The sequence below is a fragment of the Vulpes vulpes genome, chromosome 13 (assembly GCF_048418805.1).
Source record: "Vulpes vulpes isolate BD-2025 chromosome 13, VulVul3, whole genome shotgun sequence".
In the NCBI taxonomy this organism is placed as follows: Eukaryota; Metazoa; Chordata; class Mammalia; order Carnivora; family Canidae; genus Vulpes; species Vulpes vulpes.
In genome coordinates this window covers 141,984,346-142,001,005 of record NC_132792.1, presented here as the reverse complement: position 1 = coordinate 142,001,005, position 16,660 = coordinate 141,984,346, and the positions used below count along the sequence as shown (strand labels likewise).

Here is a 16,660-nt window from a genome sequence, read left to right as displayed (position 1 = left end):
GCATTTGGTTTATTTTGATATTTTACTTCTTTTTTTTTTTTAATTTTTATTTATTTATGATAGGAACACAGTGAGAGAGAGAGGCAGAGACACAGGCAGAGGGAGAAGCAGGCTCCATGCACCGGGAGCCTGACGTGGGATTCGATCCCGGATCTCCAGGATCCCGCCCTGGGCCAAAGGCAGGCGCCAAACTGCTGCGCCACCCAGGGATCCCAAGAAGAGCAATTTTAAACTGTTGGTTGAGTCTGAGTTGTATTCATTGAAAAGTGGAGGTTTTTGGTTTTGTTTTTATTTTTGTTTTACAGTTTCACAATCATGCCTAAATTCTGGATGAAGTTTAGTAATTATAGAAGTGAAAAGCCCAGGGTGCCTGGGTGGCTTAGTTAGTTAAGTGTCTGCCAGCCTTTGCTCAGGTTATGATCCTGGAGTCCCAGGATTGAGCCCAGAGTGGGGTTCCCTCCTCAGCAGAGAGTCTGCTTCTCTCTGTCTCTCCCTCTGCTCCTGCTCTCTCTCTCTCAAATAAGTAAATAACATCTAGGGAGGGAGGGAGGGAGGGAGGAAAGAAAAAAAACATAAAGAAAGAAAGGAGAGAAAGAAAGGAAAGAAAAATGAAATGAATAGCCCTAAGGTTTTTCTTATAAGGGGGCTGAGTTATCATTTTAAATATATGAAGTGCTAATAAATAAATAAATAAATAAATAAATAAATAAATAAATAAAGTGTTGAATCATCATATTATATACCTGAAAACTACTATAATAATGCTATATGTTAACTAGTGTGGAATTAAAATGAAACTTTAAAAAATGAAAACGAAATTCTCATTTTAACTGTCTTCAAAGATGGTATTCGGGATTAAAGGAGTAAAGATTTCTGTCTCAGTTATTTAAAATTTACAAAAATATATCATCTTGGACTTTGTGGAAGGCTGAAATAGAATAATTAATCTGTTAATAATTTTGAATTTGAGATAAGCTAAATTTGAGAGAATTGTTATGTAATTACTGCTTTTTAGCTCAACTTAGAATGAAAATTAAATTGGTGGGACTTTATCAATTCTCCATTATTTCTGCAGTCACTGTTTAGGGATTAATACATGTAACATTTTTAGTGAAATGAAAATTTGTAGTCAGATATTAATTCTAGCATCATCATGTTCAAGGGGAGCCTGTTTTTTATTTTTTCCTTTTAAAAGGCCAGAATCATGCCTAATGGGTAAGTCCCACCTACTTATTGTGAGGATACGTTTACTTTACTTCAGTGAATGCTAATGAAGATGATAATATTGATAATGATAGTGCTAGGAGAACCCTTTTCCAGTCCTATGTATCATGCCTAATTCTAAGTGCATTACTTTAAATTTGCTATGCTCAATGTGGGCCAGCAACCTTGAATTCATATCTCTATCTCTCTTCTGAATTCTAGACTAGTATATTCATCTACTTGTTTGCTTTCTCTACTTAGATGCGTCATAGAATCTGAGACATACCGGTCTCTAAAAATGAACTCTTGATTTTTCTTTCCAAACTTTTCTCCATCTGAATAAAAAGTGCCACTTTGCACCCATTTGCTAGAGCCAGAAACCTAGGAGTCATTTTTGATAACTGCTCCTCCCTTATAATCTGTATCTGGTCAATTTAATGGGTCCTGTGAGATCTTTTCTTCACTTCTCCTGCTATCATCCTTTGTCCACCATGCTGTTTTCCACTTCCTTTTTACTCTAAGACTAATTTATGCTCTCTACCTCCACACTTGCTCTCCTCCATTTATTCTTCAAAATATAATAATGATAATTTTTCATTTTTTTTTAAAATTTTTTTTTAATTTTTTATTTATTTATGATAGTCACAGAGAGAGAGAGGGAGAGACACAGGCGGAGGGAGAAGCAGGCTCCATGCACCGGGAGCCTGATGTGGGATTCGATCCCGGGTCTCCAGGATCGCGCCCTGGGCCAAAGGCATGCGCCAAACCGCTGCGACACCCAGGGATCCCGATAATTTTTCATTTTTAATTAAAGTTTCATTATGGAGAATTTCAACAATATTCAAAGTGAGGAAGAGTTAATAAAATCTTAAGTATTCAGCTATAATTACCAAAATTCTCCCATTTTTCTGTTTATATCCATACACTCCATGTTTCCCCTACATGATTATTTTTATAAGATTTTTTGTGTTTGGAGGGACAATGTACAATATTGAAAAGCACAAATCTTAACTATCTGATGTTGACAGCAGATATGCTGATGTAGCCCACATCCCTCTTGGTGTATAGACCACTTCCATGGACCCCAGAAAATACTCCTATGCCCTTTTGGGCCCTTTTTCTAGTTTCTTGAGGTAAAAGCTAAGATCGTTTGTTTGAGACTGCTATAAATTTACCCGTAGCACTGCTTCAGTTGCATCTCACAAATTTTGGTGTTCTTTTTTTTTTTTAAAGATTTTATTTATTTATTAATGAGAGACACACACAGAGAGAGGCAGAGACACAGGCAGAGGGAGAAGCAGGCTCCATGCAGGCAGCCCGACATGGCTCAGTGGTTTAGCGCCTGCCTTTGGCCCAGGACTCCAGGATCATGCCCTGGGCTGAAGGCAGGCACCAAACTACTGAGGCCCCCAGGGATCCCCAAATTTTGGTGTTCTGTTTTTATTTTCATTCAATTCAATATAACTTCCCTTTGACATTTAGATGTTTGTTGTTTAATTCCAAATATTTGCACATTTCCCAGTTTTCTTCTTGTTATCGATTTGTACTTTAGTTACACTTTGGTTTAATTTATATGATTTCTTTTAAATTTATTAGTTTTATTGCCAAGAGTATGGTCTACTGTGGTGAGTGTTTTGTGTGCACTTAAAAGAATTTTTATTCTCCTGTGGGTGGAGTATTCTGTAAATTTCAGTTAGCTCAAGTTGGTTGATAGTATTGTTTAGGTTTTCTGTTACCTTACTGATTGCTTATTCTGAGATTATTGAGAGAGGAGTATTTAAATCTTTAGCTATAATTATGGGTTTGTTTAATTCTCTTTTCAGTTCTGTTTGTTTTACTTCATGTATCATGCAACTCTGTAGTAGGATGCACACATATTTAGGATGGTTTAGGATTGTCTTCTTGGAGAATTGACGTTCTCATTATATAATGTCTCTGTTTCTGAAAGTCTGCTTTTTTTAAGTATTAATACTACCATTCCAATTTTGTTTTGTTAGTATTTATATGGTACATCTTTTCCCATCCATGTACTTTTAACCTGTATACTAAGGTAAGTATTTTGTGGGTAGCATGTAATTGGTACTTTATTTTTTGTCCAGTCTGACAACTTGTCTTTTTTTTTTTTTTTTAACGAGAGCACAAGAGGGAAAGGGCAACAGGAGAGGGGTAGAGAGAGATAGAGAGAGAGAATCTCAATCAGGTTCCACACTCAGTGCTGAGCCCGACACAGGGCTCAATCTCACCACTCTGAGATCATGGCCTGAGCCGAAATCAAGAGATGGGTGCTTAACCAACTGAGGCACCCAGTAACTTCTGTCTTTTAACTGATGAGTTTATATCACATACATTTAGTTGCTTGGATCAAATCTACCTTTTTTTGCTAATTATTTTGTTTCATCTGTTCTTTTTTCCTTCATAAGTGTGGATTTTTATGGTGCCATTTTATCTCCATTATTGAATATTTATACGTTTTTGAAAAAACATTTTAATGGTTGCCCTAGCATTTATGCTATATATCTTACTTGATCAGTCGACCTTAAAATAATGTATCACTTCCTGTACAGTGTAAGGATCTTATAACAGTTTCTTTCTCCCATCCTTTGTGCTATCATTGTCATATATTTTACCTTAACAAAATGATAAGCACATATTTTGTCGTATTTTGTTTCCATCATTTACCACTTAAAGCAATTAAAAATATGGGAAAGGTGAATATTTTAATCCCATGTTCCAATTTTTTGTACTCTTCTTTATTTTTAATGAAACTCGAATCAGTTTCTGTCTGGTGTCATATTCCTTCTGTCTAAACAAATTTCTTTGACAGGTGCAAGTCTATTGGAAGTGAAATTTTTGGTTTTGTTTGTCTGATAATGTCTTTATTTCTTAATTTATTTTTGAAAGATGTTTTTGCTGGATATACAGTTCCGGGTTAACTTTTTTTTCCTTTTAGCATTTTTTTTTGTTTATTTCTTCATGAGAGACACAGAGAGGCAGAGGGAGAAGTAGGCTCCCCGCAAGGAGCCTGATGTGGGACTCGATCCTGGACCCCGGCAGATGCTCACCCGCTGAGTCACTCAGGCATCTCTCCTTTTAGTATTTTAAAGAAGTCATTCCATTTTCTTCTAGTTTGTATGGTTTTTATAAGAACTCTGATGTAAATGTTATCTTTGTTCCTCTATATGTAATGAGTGTTTTCCTACTTTATGCTTTCAAGGGTTTTTCTTTGTCTTTTGCTTTTTTAGGAGTTTACTTTAGCAGTTTTTAGCGGATATGCCTAGGTGTTTTGGGGGGTGGGGGCACACCTTGGGAGAGGTGTAGAGAAGAAGAATTTATCCTGCTTGGTGTTGTCTGAGCTTCTTGGATCTCGGTTTCCGATCTGTTTTCAGTTTTATTTTTTTATTTTTATTTTTTTTAAAGATTTTATTTATTTATTCATGAGAAACAGAGAGGCAGAGACACAGGCAGAGGGAGAAGCAGGCTCCACGCAGGGAGCCCGACGTGGGACTTGATCCTGGGTCTCCAGGATCACGCCCTGGGCTGAAGATGGCGCTAAACCGCTGAGCCACCCAGGCTGCCCTGTCTTCAGTTTTAGATAATTCTGAGCCACTGTTTATTCAAATAGTTCTGCCCATTCCCTCTTTTCTTCTGATATTACAGAATTATACTGTAGTAGCCAGTTTCCAAGATGACCCCAATGATCCCTGTCTCTTAGTATTAATGCTCTTGTGTAGTCCCCTCCTGCATTGTACCAGGGTTGGTTGTCTGTATGACAGCATGCATCAGAAATGATATACTATCACTATCAGATTAGGTTATAAAACTTAAGATACTAAAGACTGAGACTTCCTTCTTGGGCACTCTTTTGCTTTCTCCTCTCTCAAATCACTTGTTTTGTGGAAGCAAGCTGCCATGTCATGAACAGCCCTAAGGAATAGACTCACATGGTGAGAAGCTGAAGCCTCCAGTCAAGAGCCATTGATGGAGGAGGGCCTTCCAACAGCCACATGAATGAGGGCTAATTAAACCTTGAGATGGCTGCAACCCTTGGCAACAAATAGCATGTTCCAACTTTGTTGGAGAGCCTGCACTAGAACCAACCAGTCAAGCTGCTCTGAGATTTCTGGCCTTTAGGAACCATGTGAGATAATAAGTGTTGTTTTAAGTTGCTTAGTTTTGGGATAACTTGTTATCTCAGCAATAGATAACTAATACAGGTACATATGTTGGACTGTTTGATACTGTTCCACAGCTATTGGATTTAAAAAACAAAACAAAACAAAACTTTCATTCTCTTTTTATTTCATTTTGGGTAATTTCATTTGGCCTGTCTCCAAGTTTGTAATTTCTTTCCTTTCCTTTGTCAAGTTGGCTGAGGGACCAGTTGAAGACATTCTTCATTTCTGTTACTGTGGCTTTTTTTTTAAATTGCTCGTACTTAGGTTTAATCTTCATGATTTTCATCTGTGCTGCAATTGCCCATGTGATGTTGCATGCTAGTCACCTTTTCCACTAGACCCTTTAACAGATTAGTCAAAATTATTTAAAATTTCCTATTAGCTTCAACATCTGCATCATATCCAAGTCTACTTCTGTTGATTGCTTTGTCTCTTGGCAGCATGTTGGTTTTTTTCTGGGCAGAATTTATATGCAGATTTGGGAGTTCTTCTACTGTGTGGTTTCCTCCCTTCTTCAGTTCCTCCTTTAACTTTTTGTCTGCTCCGTCCAGCCCTAACTCTTCTGATTTCAAAGTTATTGTGACTATGATTTCTGCTGTAAGCTATTGATGAAGTAGAGAATGCCCTCAGGCAAAAAGATGGACCCTTGGGGATCCCTAGGTGGCTCAGAGGTTTAGCGCCTGCCTTTGGCCCCAGGGTGTGATCCTGGAGTCCCAGGATCAAGTCCCACATTTGGGCTCCCTGCACCGAGCCTGCTTCTCTTTCTGCCTGTGTCTCTCCTCTCTCTCTCTCTCTCTTTCTCTCTCTCTCTCTCTCTCTCTCTGACTCTCATGAATAAATAAATAAAATCTTAAAAAATAAAAAAGATGGACCATATTACGAGCACAGTACCTTTGTGTTGAGGATAGACTCCCCTCCAGCTCCTGCCTTCTGTTCATTATTCCCTAGTGCCTTCAGATAGCTTTTTATTTTCTAGTCCTCATCTCTGGGGAGTTTAGTCTGATCAGGCTACTCTGCCATTAACAAAAGCTGGAAGCCTGTTGGATTCCAGAACAGCAATTTAATAAACACGGATCTGATCATGTCACTTTCCCACTAAAGCCCTTAGATGTCTTTCCATTTATTAATGACCTTGGCTTCTTCTAAAGCCACATACGCTGGTCTTGTGCACCGTGCTCTCATCATACTTTCTTCTTTCAGCAAATAGCAAATTCTCACCATTTTTGTCTCAGGCTCACTGTGAGTAAATTTGTAGGTGCCTACAATGTGGACATTACTTTTCCTACTATGGCTGTTTATTTCTCTTCAGATGATCATATTCCTATGTTCAAATTGAGCTCCCACTTACCAGGTATAATTTTGGGCAAATTACTTCTTTATACCCCAACTTTTTATTTGTGAAAGGGGAATAAAAATACCACACATACAAGATTTGCTGTGAGAACTAAATGGTTTGTTTTATATATATATATATATATATATATATATATATATATATATATATACACTCACACACACACACACACAGTATAGAATACTTAGAATAGTGCCTGGTACCAGGAGAACACTCAATATATAATTATTATTTTCAAAAGCTCATATGCTGTGACTCTACTGTGTGTTAATTCCTTTATCTTCTGTTTAAAAAAATTGTTACCCTTGTGAATATATGTGCTGAGAATCACCCACCTCTGATTAGATCCCATGTTTTGAGTTGCCATGTGATTTATCTTATAAAAAATAAAATATTTTTTTCCTCCTAACCCCAACCTTAGGGATGATAGAAATTTAAGAAACAAAGGCCTAATAAGTGGTGTGAAGTCACTCAGTAAAGAAGAATTGAGTGCAGAGTTACTAAACTTATCTCTGAACACAGATGTATGTCATCAGCCTTGTGTATCTAAACAACAATTGAAAGCAGGTAGTATTCTTACTACAAATAATTAGAAATATGTCGTCTTTTATGCACTGACATTGATAACAATTGGAATTAATAGTAAATTTTCATCTTGTACATTTAAAATAACATTGAAATATTTGCTGGTATTCAACTGGTAGAAATAATTGAAAATTTTTTTAAAAAGAAAGAAATGAAAATTATAATGGTAATCCAAGAGAAAACACAGTTAATGGTACTGCCTTCTACATATGCTTTTACAAATTAATGTGAATTTTTGTTCATATACTTGCATACATTTTTAGTTTATAATCACCATATACATGCTATTTTATACCTTTAAATTAATAGTAGCTACAGGAAATGTAGGAAATATTCAAAGTGGAGAGAAATCAAAGTATCTATCTAAAATATATGGTTAACGAATAGGATTTTTCAGTTTCTTTTTAATATTAGCTTCCTATTCATAATCCTCTATTAATGCAATAAAAACTCAGTAATAAGAGTTTGAAAGATTCTAGTAATAGTTTTATTTTTAATTTTAAACTAGTACTTAAGAAAATTAAAGGCAGTACAATTATCTTTTTTTTTATCAGAATGATCTGTTCTATAGCTTGATATTTGATAGAATGTTATATTAAACCTGACATAATTTTAAAATACACTCCACCTTTTTCCTGTGTTGGAAAAATAAATGCTGAAATCTTTAATATTGTATGTCCTTTTTATGTGTAATTGTATAAAAAGTCATATATATACATGCTACTTATTTGGCCTTTTTGGTAATAAAATTTCTTTTGTCATAATATTCAAAATGATATTTAGTAGACAGAGGAAGATGTTTATGGTTTTTCAGGGTAACATGCTTTCAGTTTGTTCATTCTGTTACTATCACTTTAAATTCTTAGTATTTGTAGATGTAAGCCACTTAATATTTTGCATTTTGCCATAAAGACATTGCAGTTGCCTTCAGGTATCAAAATAGTAATGTTAATGAAATGGTGTCAATTGATATAATAAAAACTCACTTTAAAAGGGAAGGGCATAAAAGTAGTTAAACCAGAGATTTTGGTCCTTTCAAAAACAGTTTACTGATATAAGTTGCAATTGGAAGAATATATTATTTTTGGAAGAAAACACACTTTGATCCATAATTTTTCAGTTTCTATTATAAATAGACGCAAAGCATTCTTTTAATTTTTTCTTTTAAAAAATAATAAAACTAAAATTATGGTTAAAATATTACACATTTCCTAAATTTCTGTTTTAGTAAAAATATTTTGTTGGCTTTTGTCAAAAGAAAGCATTTTTTATGTGATATATTTATGTTGCATCTAAAACAATTATTCAATAGATACATGTTTCTAAATACTGTTTAAGAAGTAAAGTATTGGTTTGGTTTCTGTGTAATTTAAATACTAATTACATACATGAAGTATTTGTAGCCAAATACCAATTATATATGTAAAATATTTACTATTAAATATAAAGCTTTATAACTATTTGTTTTAAAGAAACAACACGGTTAGAAGAGAGCTATGAGGAAGAATCTGCACATTCTGGACTACCCATTCTACTTGAAAGCATTGTATCTGATCTTGAAAAATCTCTTGGAACAGCTTTATCTTCAATATTAGAAACAGAAATGAAAATTGCTTTTGGAAACCTTTGGATGGAGGTGGTTATTTCAACTCTATTAGTTGAAAATTACTTTTTCATTGCTAAAGATTTATGACCTTATCTTAGGAAATATGAATTGTATAAATTGTGTAAGCTTCATTGTGATCATCTATATCCCATTTTTTAATAGTTTTTGAAATAACTTCTTAAAAATTAAATGGTGGACATTTCCTAAAAATTAGAAATCATGTTTTATCATTTATATTTTTTCAGTGAATGAGTATTTATTAGGTATTTACTGTGTGTTAGACACATTGCCCCCATGGATCTTAATTTGAATTCAGGAAAACTTCTCTTTGTAGTTTATTTAAATTAGAATATCTGCTATAGGGAGTTTCCATAGGAGTATGTATTCAGAAACAGAAGTGTGTATTTTGGCTTATGTCATATAAATATGAGAAAGTATATAAATTATCATTAGCAAGATATTTTATATCTTCTACATCCATATTTTTCCTATAATCAGTAAAATACTACATTTGGCAATAGTGGTCTTTTTAGTTTGCTGTTCACATCTATAGACAGTAGAAACATCCTGTCTTCTCAATTGTAGGTTGTATCTATCCTAGATATTCAGTGAGATTCTAATACTTGTCAATATGATTGACAAGTTTGCTGCTTGATTATATTATCAAGTATTGAACCAAGATGATGAAGAATGATCAGAAGATTCTAAGAGGGTTGACTTGGATGTTTTATAATAGAGCCTGGGAAAGACATTGCATGTGAATGATTCAAAACAAGATGTGCTGACATCTTGTAGTACTAAATGAACATAATCTCCTTTATAAACAGGTCTTTGCAAGAGTGTAGCCAGTGTTAGTGATAATTGACATCTTTTTTCTATATAGATTTTCCTGTAGCTATATGAAATAGATTGATTTCTTCCTAGAATTGACTATGTTGGGAAGTAAATTGACCATCTCTTTTGATTGAAACTGTGCTTCTAAAAACAAAACAAAACTATATTTCTGATTAAAACAGTGCTTTCATTTTGCACATATAGTTTCTGAAACTATAAGAATCAATACTAATAAATATTACAAAAATATAAATTGCAATGGAATTAGCACTTTGAGATTATGATTGGCTCTTAATAAAACATCTTTTAATTTTAAAAGAATTCAACTAGGGACACCTGGGTGGCTTAGTGGTTGAGCGTCTGCCTTTGGTTCAGGTCATGATCCTGGGGTCTTGGGATCGAGTCCTGCATTAGGCTCCCCACAGGGAGCCTGCTTCTCTCTCTGCCTCTCTCCGTGTTTCTCATGAATAAATAAATAAAATCTTAAAAAAAAAAGAATTCAACTAATATATTTTGCTCAGAAATATATGTGGAAAACTCCTAAATAGGTACTCTTTAATAATAGGAATAATAAATTAGGTGATAATTTTTTCTAAATACTTTTTAGATGCTGTATTTGAAACCACCATGGACTTTAATTCATTTATTACAGTGCTTTAGAAAACACTGGTTGGCTGTATTTGGATTAGTTATGGAGAAGAATTTGCTCTTAACCATTGAGAGCCTATATGAAAATCTCTGTAAAGGTATGGATTTTTTATTTTATCTTTAGCAATGTGTGTTAAAGTCAGGCTAGCTGATACATTCCATGAAATGTGAAGATGAATTAATAAGAAATTGGTCAATTATTTTTTAATCATTTATACTTCTAATTTCTAAAAGGAACTTGTGGCAGCTGCATGAATGGATGCAGTTCACAGAGCTTATGACTATTAATGGTATCACTGTTGATATTCCTTGGTATAGTGAATTTATCATTTTTTATAGTGTTTGAGACTTTTAAAACCATACTTCACAGTTTATCAGGTATGTAAGTGAAATTTAGACTTTTTTTCATTTCTTACTGTGTTTAACACACAAGTTTGACCACATTCCATGTAATAATTTTAGAAAGAGTATATTAAAGTATCTATCTAAAATATTTGGTTAAGGAATAGGAAATGTTTGTCTTTGGTGCATAGTGAATTCTCAAACCAGAAGAAACTATAGTCAGCCACTTACTTGGTAGTTTTTAATAAAGCCATGTTGCACAGAACCTTCCTGAAGTGCTTCTGTAGCTGCCACAGAATGGAAGTGGAAAGATTGATGGGAAACCTGGGAAGTTGGTGGGACTTGAGCTGTGAAGTTTTCTTTTATCAATTTATATATGGAGGTTCCATGTAGGCTTTGAAAAAAAAAAAAGTTTCTGCTAAAAAGAAAAAGATGGGAAAAGCACTGATCAAATGTTATGAAAGCTCATGTTTTATAAGTAGACTAACCAGCCCTGAGAGGGTGATTTGTCTAAAGTCAGACAACTAGATTTTTCTTACTATAGCTTTAAAAAGCAAAGTATATGTAACAATTATTATGATGTTCAGTTAGTCCTTGACTTTTTTGAACTCTTAATATGCAATGATCTATTCTGTTTATTATTTTATGTATTAGTGTATCCTGTCTACTTTTGAAAAATAACTGTGAGTATAAGAGGGCCATTAAGTAACAACCTGAGCACAAGATGGTTTAAGCCAAGTTTAAAGTCACAAGAACCAGGTAATGAAGAATAAGAAGAATAAGAAACATGTGCAAACAATTATTGTAAAACCTGAACACAGATTTTTAACATTAAGCATCCTGGAAGCTAAAACAAAACAAAAACAGAAACATATTCTGTGGGAGGTATACCACAGCTTGCTCTCTTTCCCTTGAAATGTTAACTTTTGGAAAATGTTTTGTATCTTTGAAAATTACCTCGGGGGATTTAAAGCATCTGCTTCAGTGCCTTATGACTTTTAAAAATTACCAATTTTAAAAAGTTACCAATTTTTAAAATAAAGACATTTTTCAGGCATTATCTTTCACTATAGAAGTTATTTATAAGCAGTATTATTATATGAGACATGGGACAATCTATTGGACACATCTTCAGAGCATTTTTGCAAGGTGTATGGAAACATTTTCCATATCTCAAATGGAAGCATAATTTAGTTGGTTCTATCGAAAGAGAAAATCCACAAATCATGTATGATTTTGAACAAGATTTACTTTTAAAAATGGCATCCAGTTGCCATCTTTGATTTTTCTCTTTTTCCAGGGGTGGGCAGTGTTTGTCTTTTGCACATAGCTCAGAGGTTGTGGGCAGCAGCAGGTCTAACTGGGAATAGGAGGAAAGTGAAGAGATGACTCTTCATTTTGCTAAAAAAATCATGTTTGGAATCATACTGTGCATAATTTATTGATCTTTGGTCTAGAAGAATCTGATGCCTATAATGTTTAACTTGTAAAGAATCCATATTAGAATTATGAAGGTGCCTTCTGCCCTAAAATAATTTTTTTGTTTCTAAAATAATCTTGAATTAGAAAAATCACGGTTTATGATTTTGTTTACTCTTTCAACGGTATCTTCAGATGTTGAATTACACATATGTGTTTAAATTTAGTATCCCAAATAATGAATCCTTCAGGTCAATTCATAGAAAATTATGTGGAAAAGCTTTTTTTGTATGTTGTTATTCATATTAACTTTAAATCATTATTGACCTTATATAAGCATTGAAGTATTCCAACCATGTAGATTTCTTTTCATGTTGTGTCTAAGAACTGAATTTATCATTGCTATTTCCCTTTCACACATAATTTTAGTAAAGATTTCTTGTAAGACAGAAATCAAATGATTAATTCAAGGATATAAGCCCTGCTGAACATTTACTGCATTGGAGAAGCACCTTAAAAGTTGTGTGCAATTTCTCCTTCTTTAGGAGATTTACTGCGTTCATCAAATTTGTATTCTATCCTATGTGTAGCTTCTCTTAATCTTTTTCCGCAGGAATTTAAACTAGTCATTGAATTTAAAAACACATGCTTCATAAGGACATACAGTTTTCTCTGTTTGATAAAGGGGAAGCCAGAAGCCTGGCTATAGCCATCACATTAGATTACCGAATATTGTATAATTAGTTATTAAAATATACTTTTTATTTTCATTTGGCCTTTTGGTATTTCTAAGCAAATACTTGTATAAGTGATACGGAGTTTTTTTTAACTCACATACCAGCAAAGAACCATGCTGGTGTTTCAGAATATAACAGAGTCTCTGAAACTGTGAACATTAAAAGAAGATAAAACAAACACATTATAGCATGGTTATATTTTTTAAAATTTTTTAATTGAGAGAGAGAGAGCACATGAGCAGGGGGAGGGGCAGAGGGAGAAGAAGATGCCTCCTGAGCAGGAAGCCCAATGTGGGGCTTGGTCCCAGGACTCCAAGATGATGATCTGAGTGGAAGGCAGCTGCTAAACTGACTGAGCCACCCAGGTGCCGCATAACATGGCTATTTTATACGCCTTTGAAAAGTGTTATATAGCACTTTACCCTAATAATGGAAAGATTTTTTCTGTTCTGAGCTTTGGTGACATTAGAAATTTGCTTAATTTCATCGTTCATGACTTTTAAAATCTTTGAAATCATGGTCACTACCTCTCCTAATTGGTTTGAGAATTTCACATAAGGAATTTTAGTTGAGAGAAAATTGTTATACCTATATTTTTTGTAAATTAACTCACTTTGCTAATTTATAAAGAAAAAAAATTCTGTTAGCTTCTCTTGCCCACAGCTCACTGTTACCCAGATTATTTATATTTTTGCTAAAGTTGTGTTGTGTAGAGAGAGGAAACATTATTTTCAACCAATCTAGTATTACATTTAATAAAGTGGAATTTGAAGGCAAATCACTACGTACTTACTGAGTTGGTTATGAGAGGTACTGCATGTAACTTACATGCTTATCATCAAATGTGACTCTTCTGATGCCTCCAGAGTAATCTTTATATGAAACAAAATCAGTTTTGAAAATCTGTAACTTGTTTTGTAATTATTATCTCTCTTTTCTGAAGAATACAGAATACCTGAATCAAATCCAAGAACATTGTCTTTAGCTAAGTTTAATTGTAGTGCTTTTTACACCAGAGAGAGAAATTAAGAGTGGTATGTAGATGTAAATATGTATTTTTCCTAAGTTTCATAATTAACCTTCGATTGGTTTACCAAAGACATTTTTGTGTTGAATACTCATTCTTACATAATTTTTCCTTCTTAATTTCTGTTACCAGCTAACAGTGCAGTGGATTTTGCAACAGTGAAATTTCTGCTTCAGGATTCTAAAAGTTTGTTACATGCTTTCAGTACAAGGTCAAATTATGATGGTATTCTTCCCCAGGCCTTTGCTCAAGTCAACAAACTACTCCAAACATTTGCAGAGGTAAGATACCTTTGGAATGCCATTTAGAATAGCTAATCACATATGTTCTAAAAATGTAGACAACAGAGGCAAAGTATATTTTAATTCTGATTTATTTTAACACATTACAGGCATTAAGTAAATATTAAGTGAATTGAAGGAAAAGTAAGCAATTCTTATTGCAAATTATAAAACACATCCTCTTATGAAAGCAGTGTCACAGCCACTGTTGGAATTTTATATTATTTCATTTATGGAGGGAAGCAAGCTATGCCTTATTTGACTATTCATTTTCCATTGCCCCAGACCAGTGGATCTCAACATACATCAACATACTTGGGAAGGTTTTTTAATGTCATAGATGCTGGGACACCTAGGTGGCTAAGTGGTTGAGCATCTGTCATTGGCTCAGGTCGTGATCCTGGAGTCCTGGGATAGAGTCCCACATGAGGCTCTCCACAGGGAACCTGCTTGTCCCTCTGCCTATGTCTCTGCCTCTCTTTGTGTGTGTCTCATGAATAAATCTTTTTTTTTTTTTTTTTTAAGACATAGTTGCCAAGCCTCTCTCCAACTTACTGAATCAAACTTCTGGCAGTGGTGCCCAGTAAATTGGTCTTTTTTTTTTTTTTTTACTTTTTATTTTGAAATAATTTCAATCTTACAGAAAAGTTGCAAGAAGAGTTCAAAGAATTCTGATATATATCCTTTATGGAGATTCCCCAGTGTTACTGTTTTTTTACATTTGCTTCATTGTTTTCCTTACCTATATACCTACCTACCTACCTACCTACCTATCTGTCCACATTTTTTTCCAACTTTAGGAGTATGTTGCAGATACAATGCCCCTTCACCCCTAAGTACTTCCATATATATTTCCTAAAGAACAAGGATATCTTATGTAACTAATTAATCAGGAAATTAGTATTGGCATAATACAATTATCTCATTTATAGACCTTATTTAGACTTTGGCAATTGACCTACCAATTTTTTAACAAGTCTTCTTTATGCAGTCTGCCTAGGACTGATGCCTTTTTACTTCTTTTAAATTAATTATGTAAGTTATGTCTCTGGTAATAGTCTATTTCTAAAAATAAAATAAGTTTTAAAAATATTCCTGCAGTCTTCTAATTTCAAATTCAGAAAATACTGTGAGTTTTATGTGTCAGAAACAGCTCAAAAAAACTCAGTATCACAATTGGTAGGTAAGACATTAATGTACTTTCATCTAATATATATATATATAATATTCTTTTTTTTCTTTTTGAGTTATTGAGTTGACCAGGTTTTTCCTCTGTGTTGTTTTATGGTCAGATAGGTCTCACTACCTAGAAAATAATGAGAGGATTATATGATACTAAATTTAACCATAGCTGGTAAGGAAAGAACTTCCTTAAGAGAGTATCTCATGAAGTACAAGAAGCATCTTTTATTTATATATATATATATAAAACCTAATAAGAAATATGTAATAATTCCTGCTAAAAACCCTGGCAGTTTTATTTTTCCACAGCAAATGTGACTTTGAGAACTATTCATAGGAATTAATGGGGCTGGAAGTTTAGGGCATTGCAACTTGAGTCTGCACTTGAATTGCGTAGGGAGCAATATATTATCCTTTCACATCACAGAACTGAACCGTAAACTCCACCTTTAGTGAAACAAACATAGTAAACAAGATGAACTATCATAAACAAATAAAAAAATTAAAAAAAAATTCAGGTCATTCAAGGCATATCAGTCTTTGAATTAAGATTATTGAAAATTTTAAAAATTAGGATTATGATAATAACGAATATCCAGTTCTAAGGTCCTTTCATCAATTGGAAACCAAGAGATGGGAGTTGCCGTGAAAATGTGGCGTGAGAGTTTAGGGTTATTAGGTAATGCTATGCCTACTACATGTTGTCCACTGAGTATTTAAAAATATTGAATTGTTATTTATACTTGGATCGTGATTTTCCAGTTTTACATTAGCAAGAGATTCATAAAGGCCATTGGTAAAGAACCTATGTCCTCATTAGTGCTTATCCCTCAACACCTGACATTAGTGCTGTTGCTGGAAACAACCTATGTTGTTTCCATGATTGGAGCTCTGGAATATTGCTCCTTTATTTTCATATTAGAAACAATTGATTGTTTAAGGAACTTTGTGATTTAGCTTGGACTTTTAAAATACGCCTTTAAAGGAGTTGTTTTGTAGAATGCATTAGATTTGGCATATGTCCTAAATACTTAGTCCTGTCTTAGTAACTTGAACAATAAATGGATGATCTTCAGGGATAGAATATCTAAATATAGTAACTGTTAAAAACAAAAACAAAAAAAAGCCCTCAAACTTAATTCATCAAGTGTAGAAAATCAGGAAAAGAGGAATATTCATTCATTTTCTTCTGAAAAGGCTTGTGAGGAAAAAAAAAAGGGAAATTAACTGAAATGGTCATATTCCAGATTTTTATATAAATGAGGTG

At 33.7% G+C, this 16,660-nt stretch overlaps 1 protein-coding gene across 17 annotated transcripts in view; it reads left to right on the top strand.

The window, feature by feature from the left end:
• SWT1 (SWT1 RNA endoribonuclease homolog) overlaps positions 1–16,660 on the top strand; it is a 93,066-nt gene that overhangs the window by 28,117 nt on the left and 48,289 nt on the right. For 14 of the 17 annotated variants that reach the window (XR_011996361.1, XR_011996357.1, XR_011996360.1 and 11 more), the window contains 4 exons: positions 7,154–7,299; positions 8,790–8,953; positions 10,365–10,503; positions 14,063–14,211. Coding sequence is in view for 10 of the 17 variants with exons in the window: in XM_072733164.1 (XP_072589265.1) it covers positions 7,154–7,299; positions 8,790–8,953; positions 10,365–10,503; positions 14,063–14,211 (598 nt within the window). In the remaining 7 variants the exon portion in view is untranslated. The remainder of the gene's footprint in view (positions 1–7,153; positions 7,300–8,789; positions 8,954–10,364; positions 10,504–14,062; positions 14,212–16,660) is intronic. The other 3 variants (XM_072733165.1, XM_072733168.1, XM_072733169.1) reach the window with 1 other exon arrangement.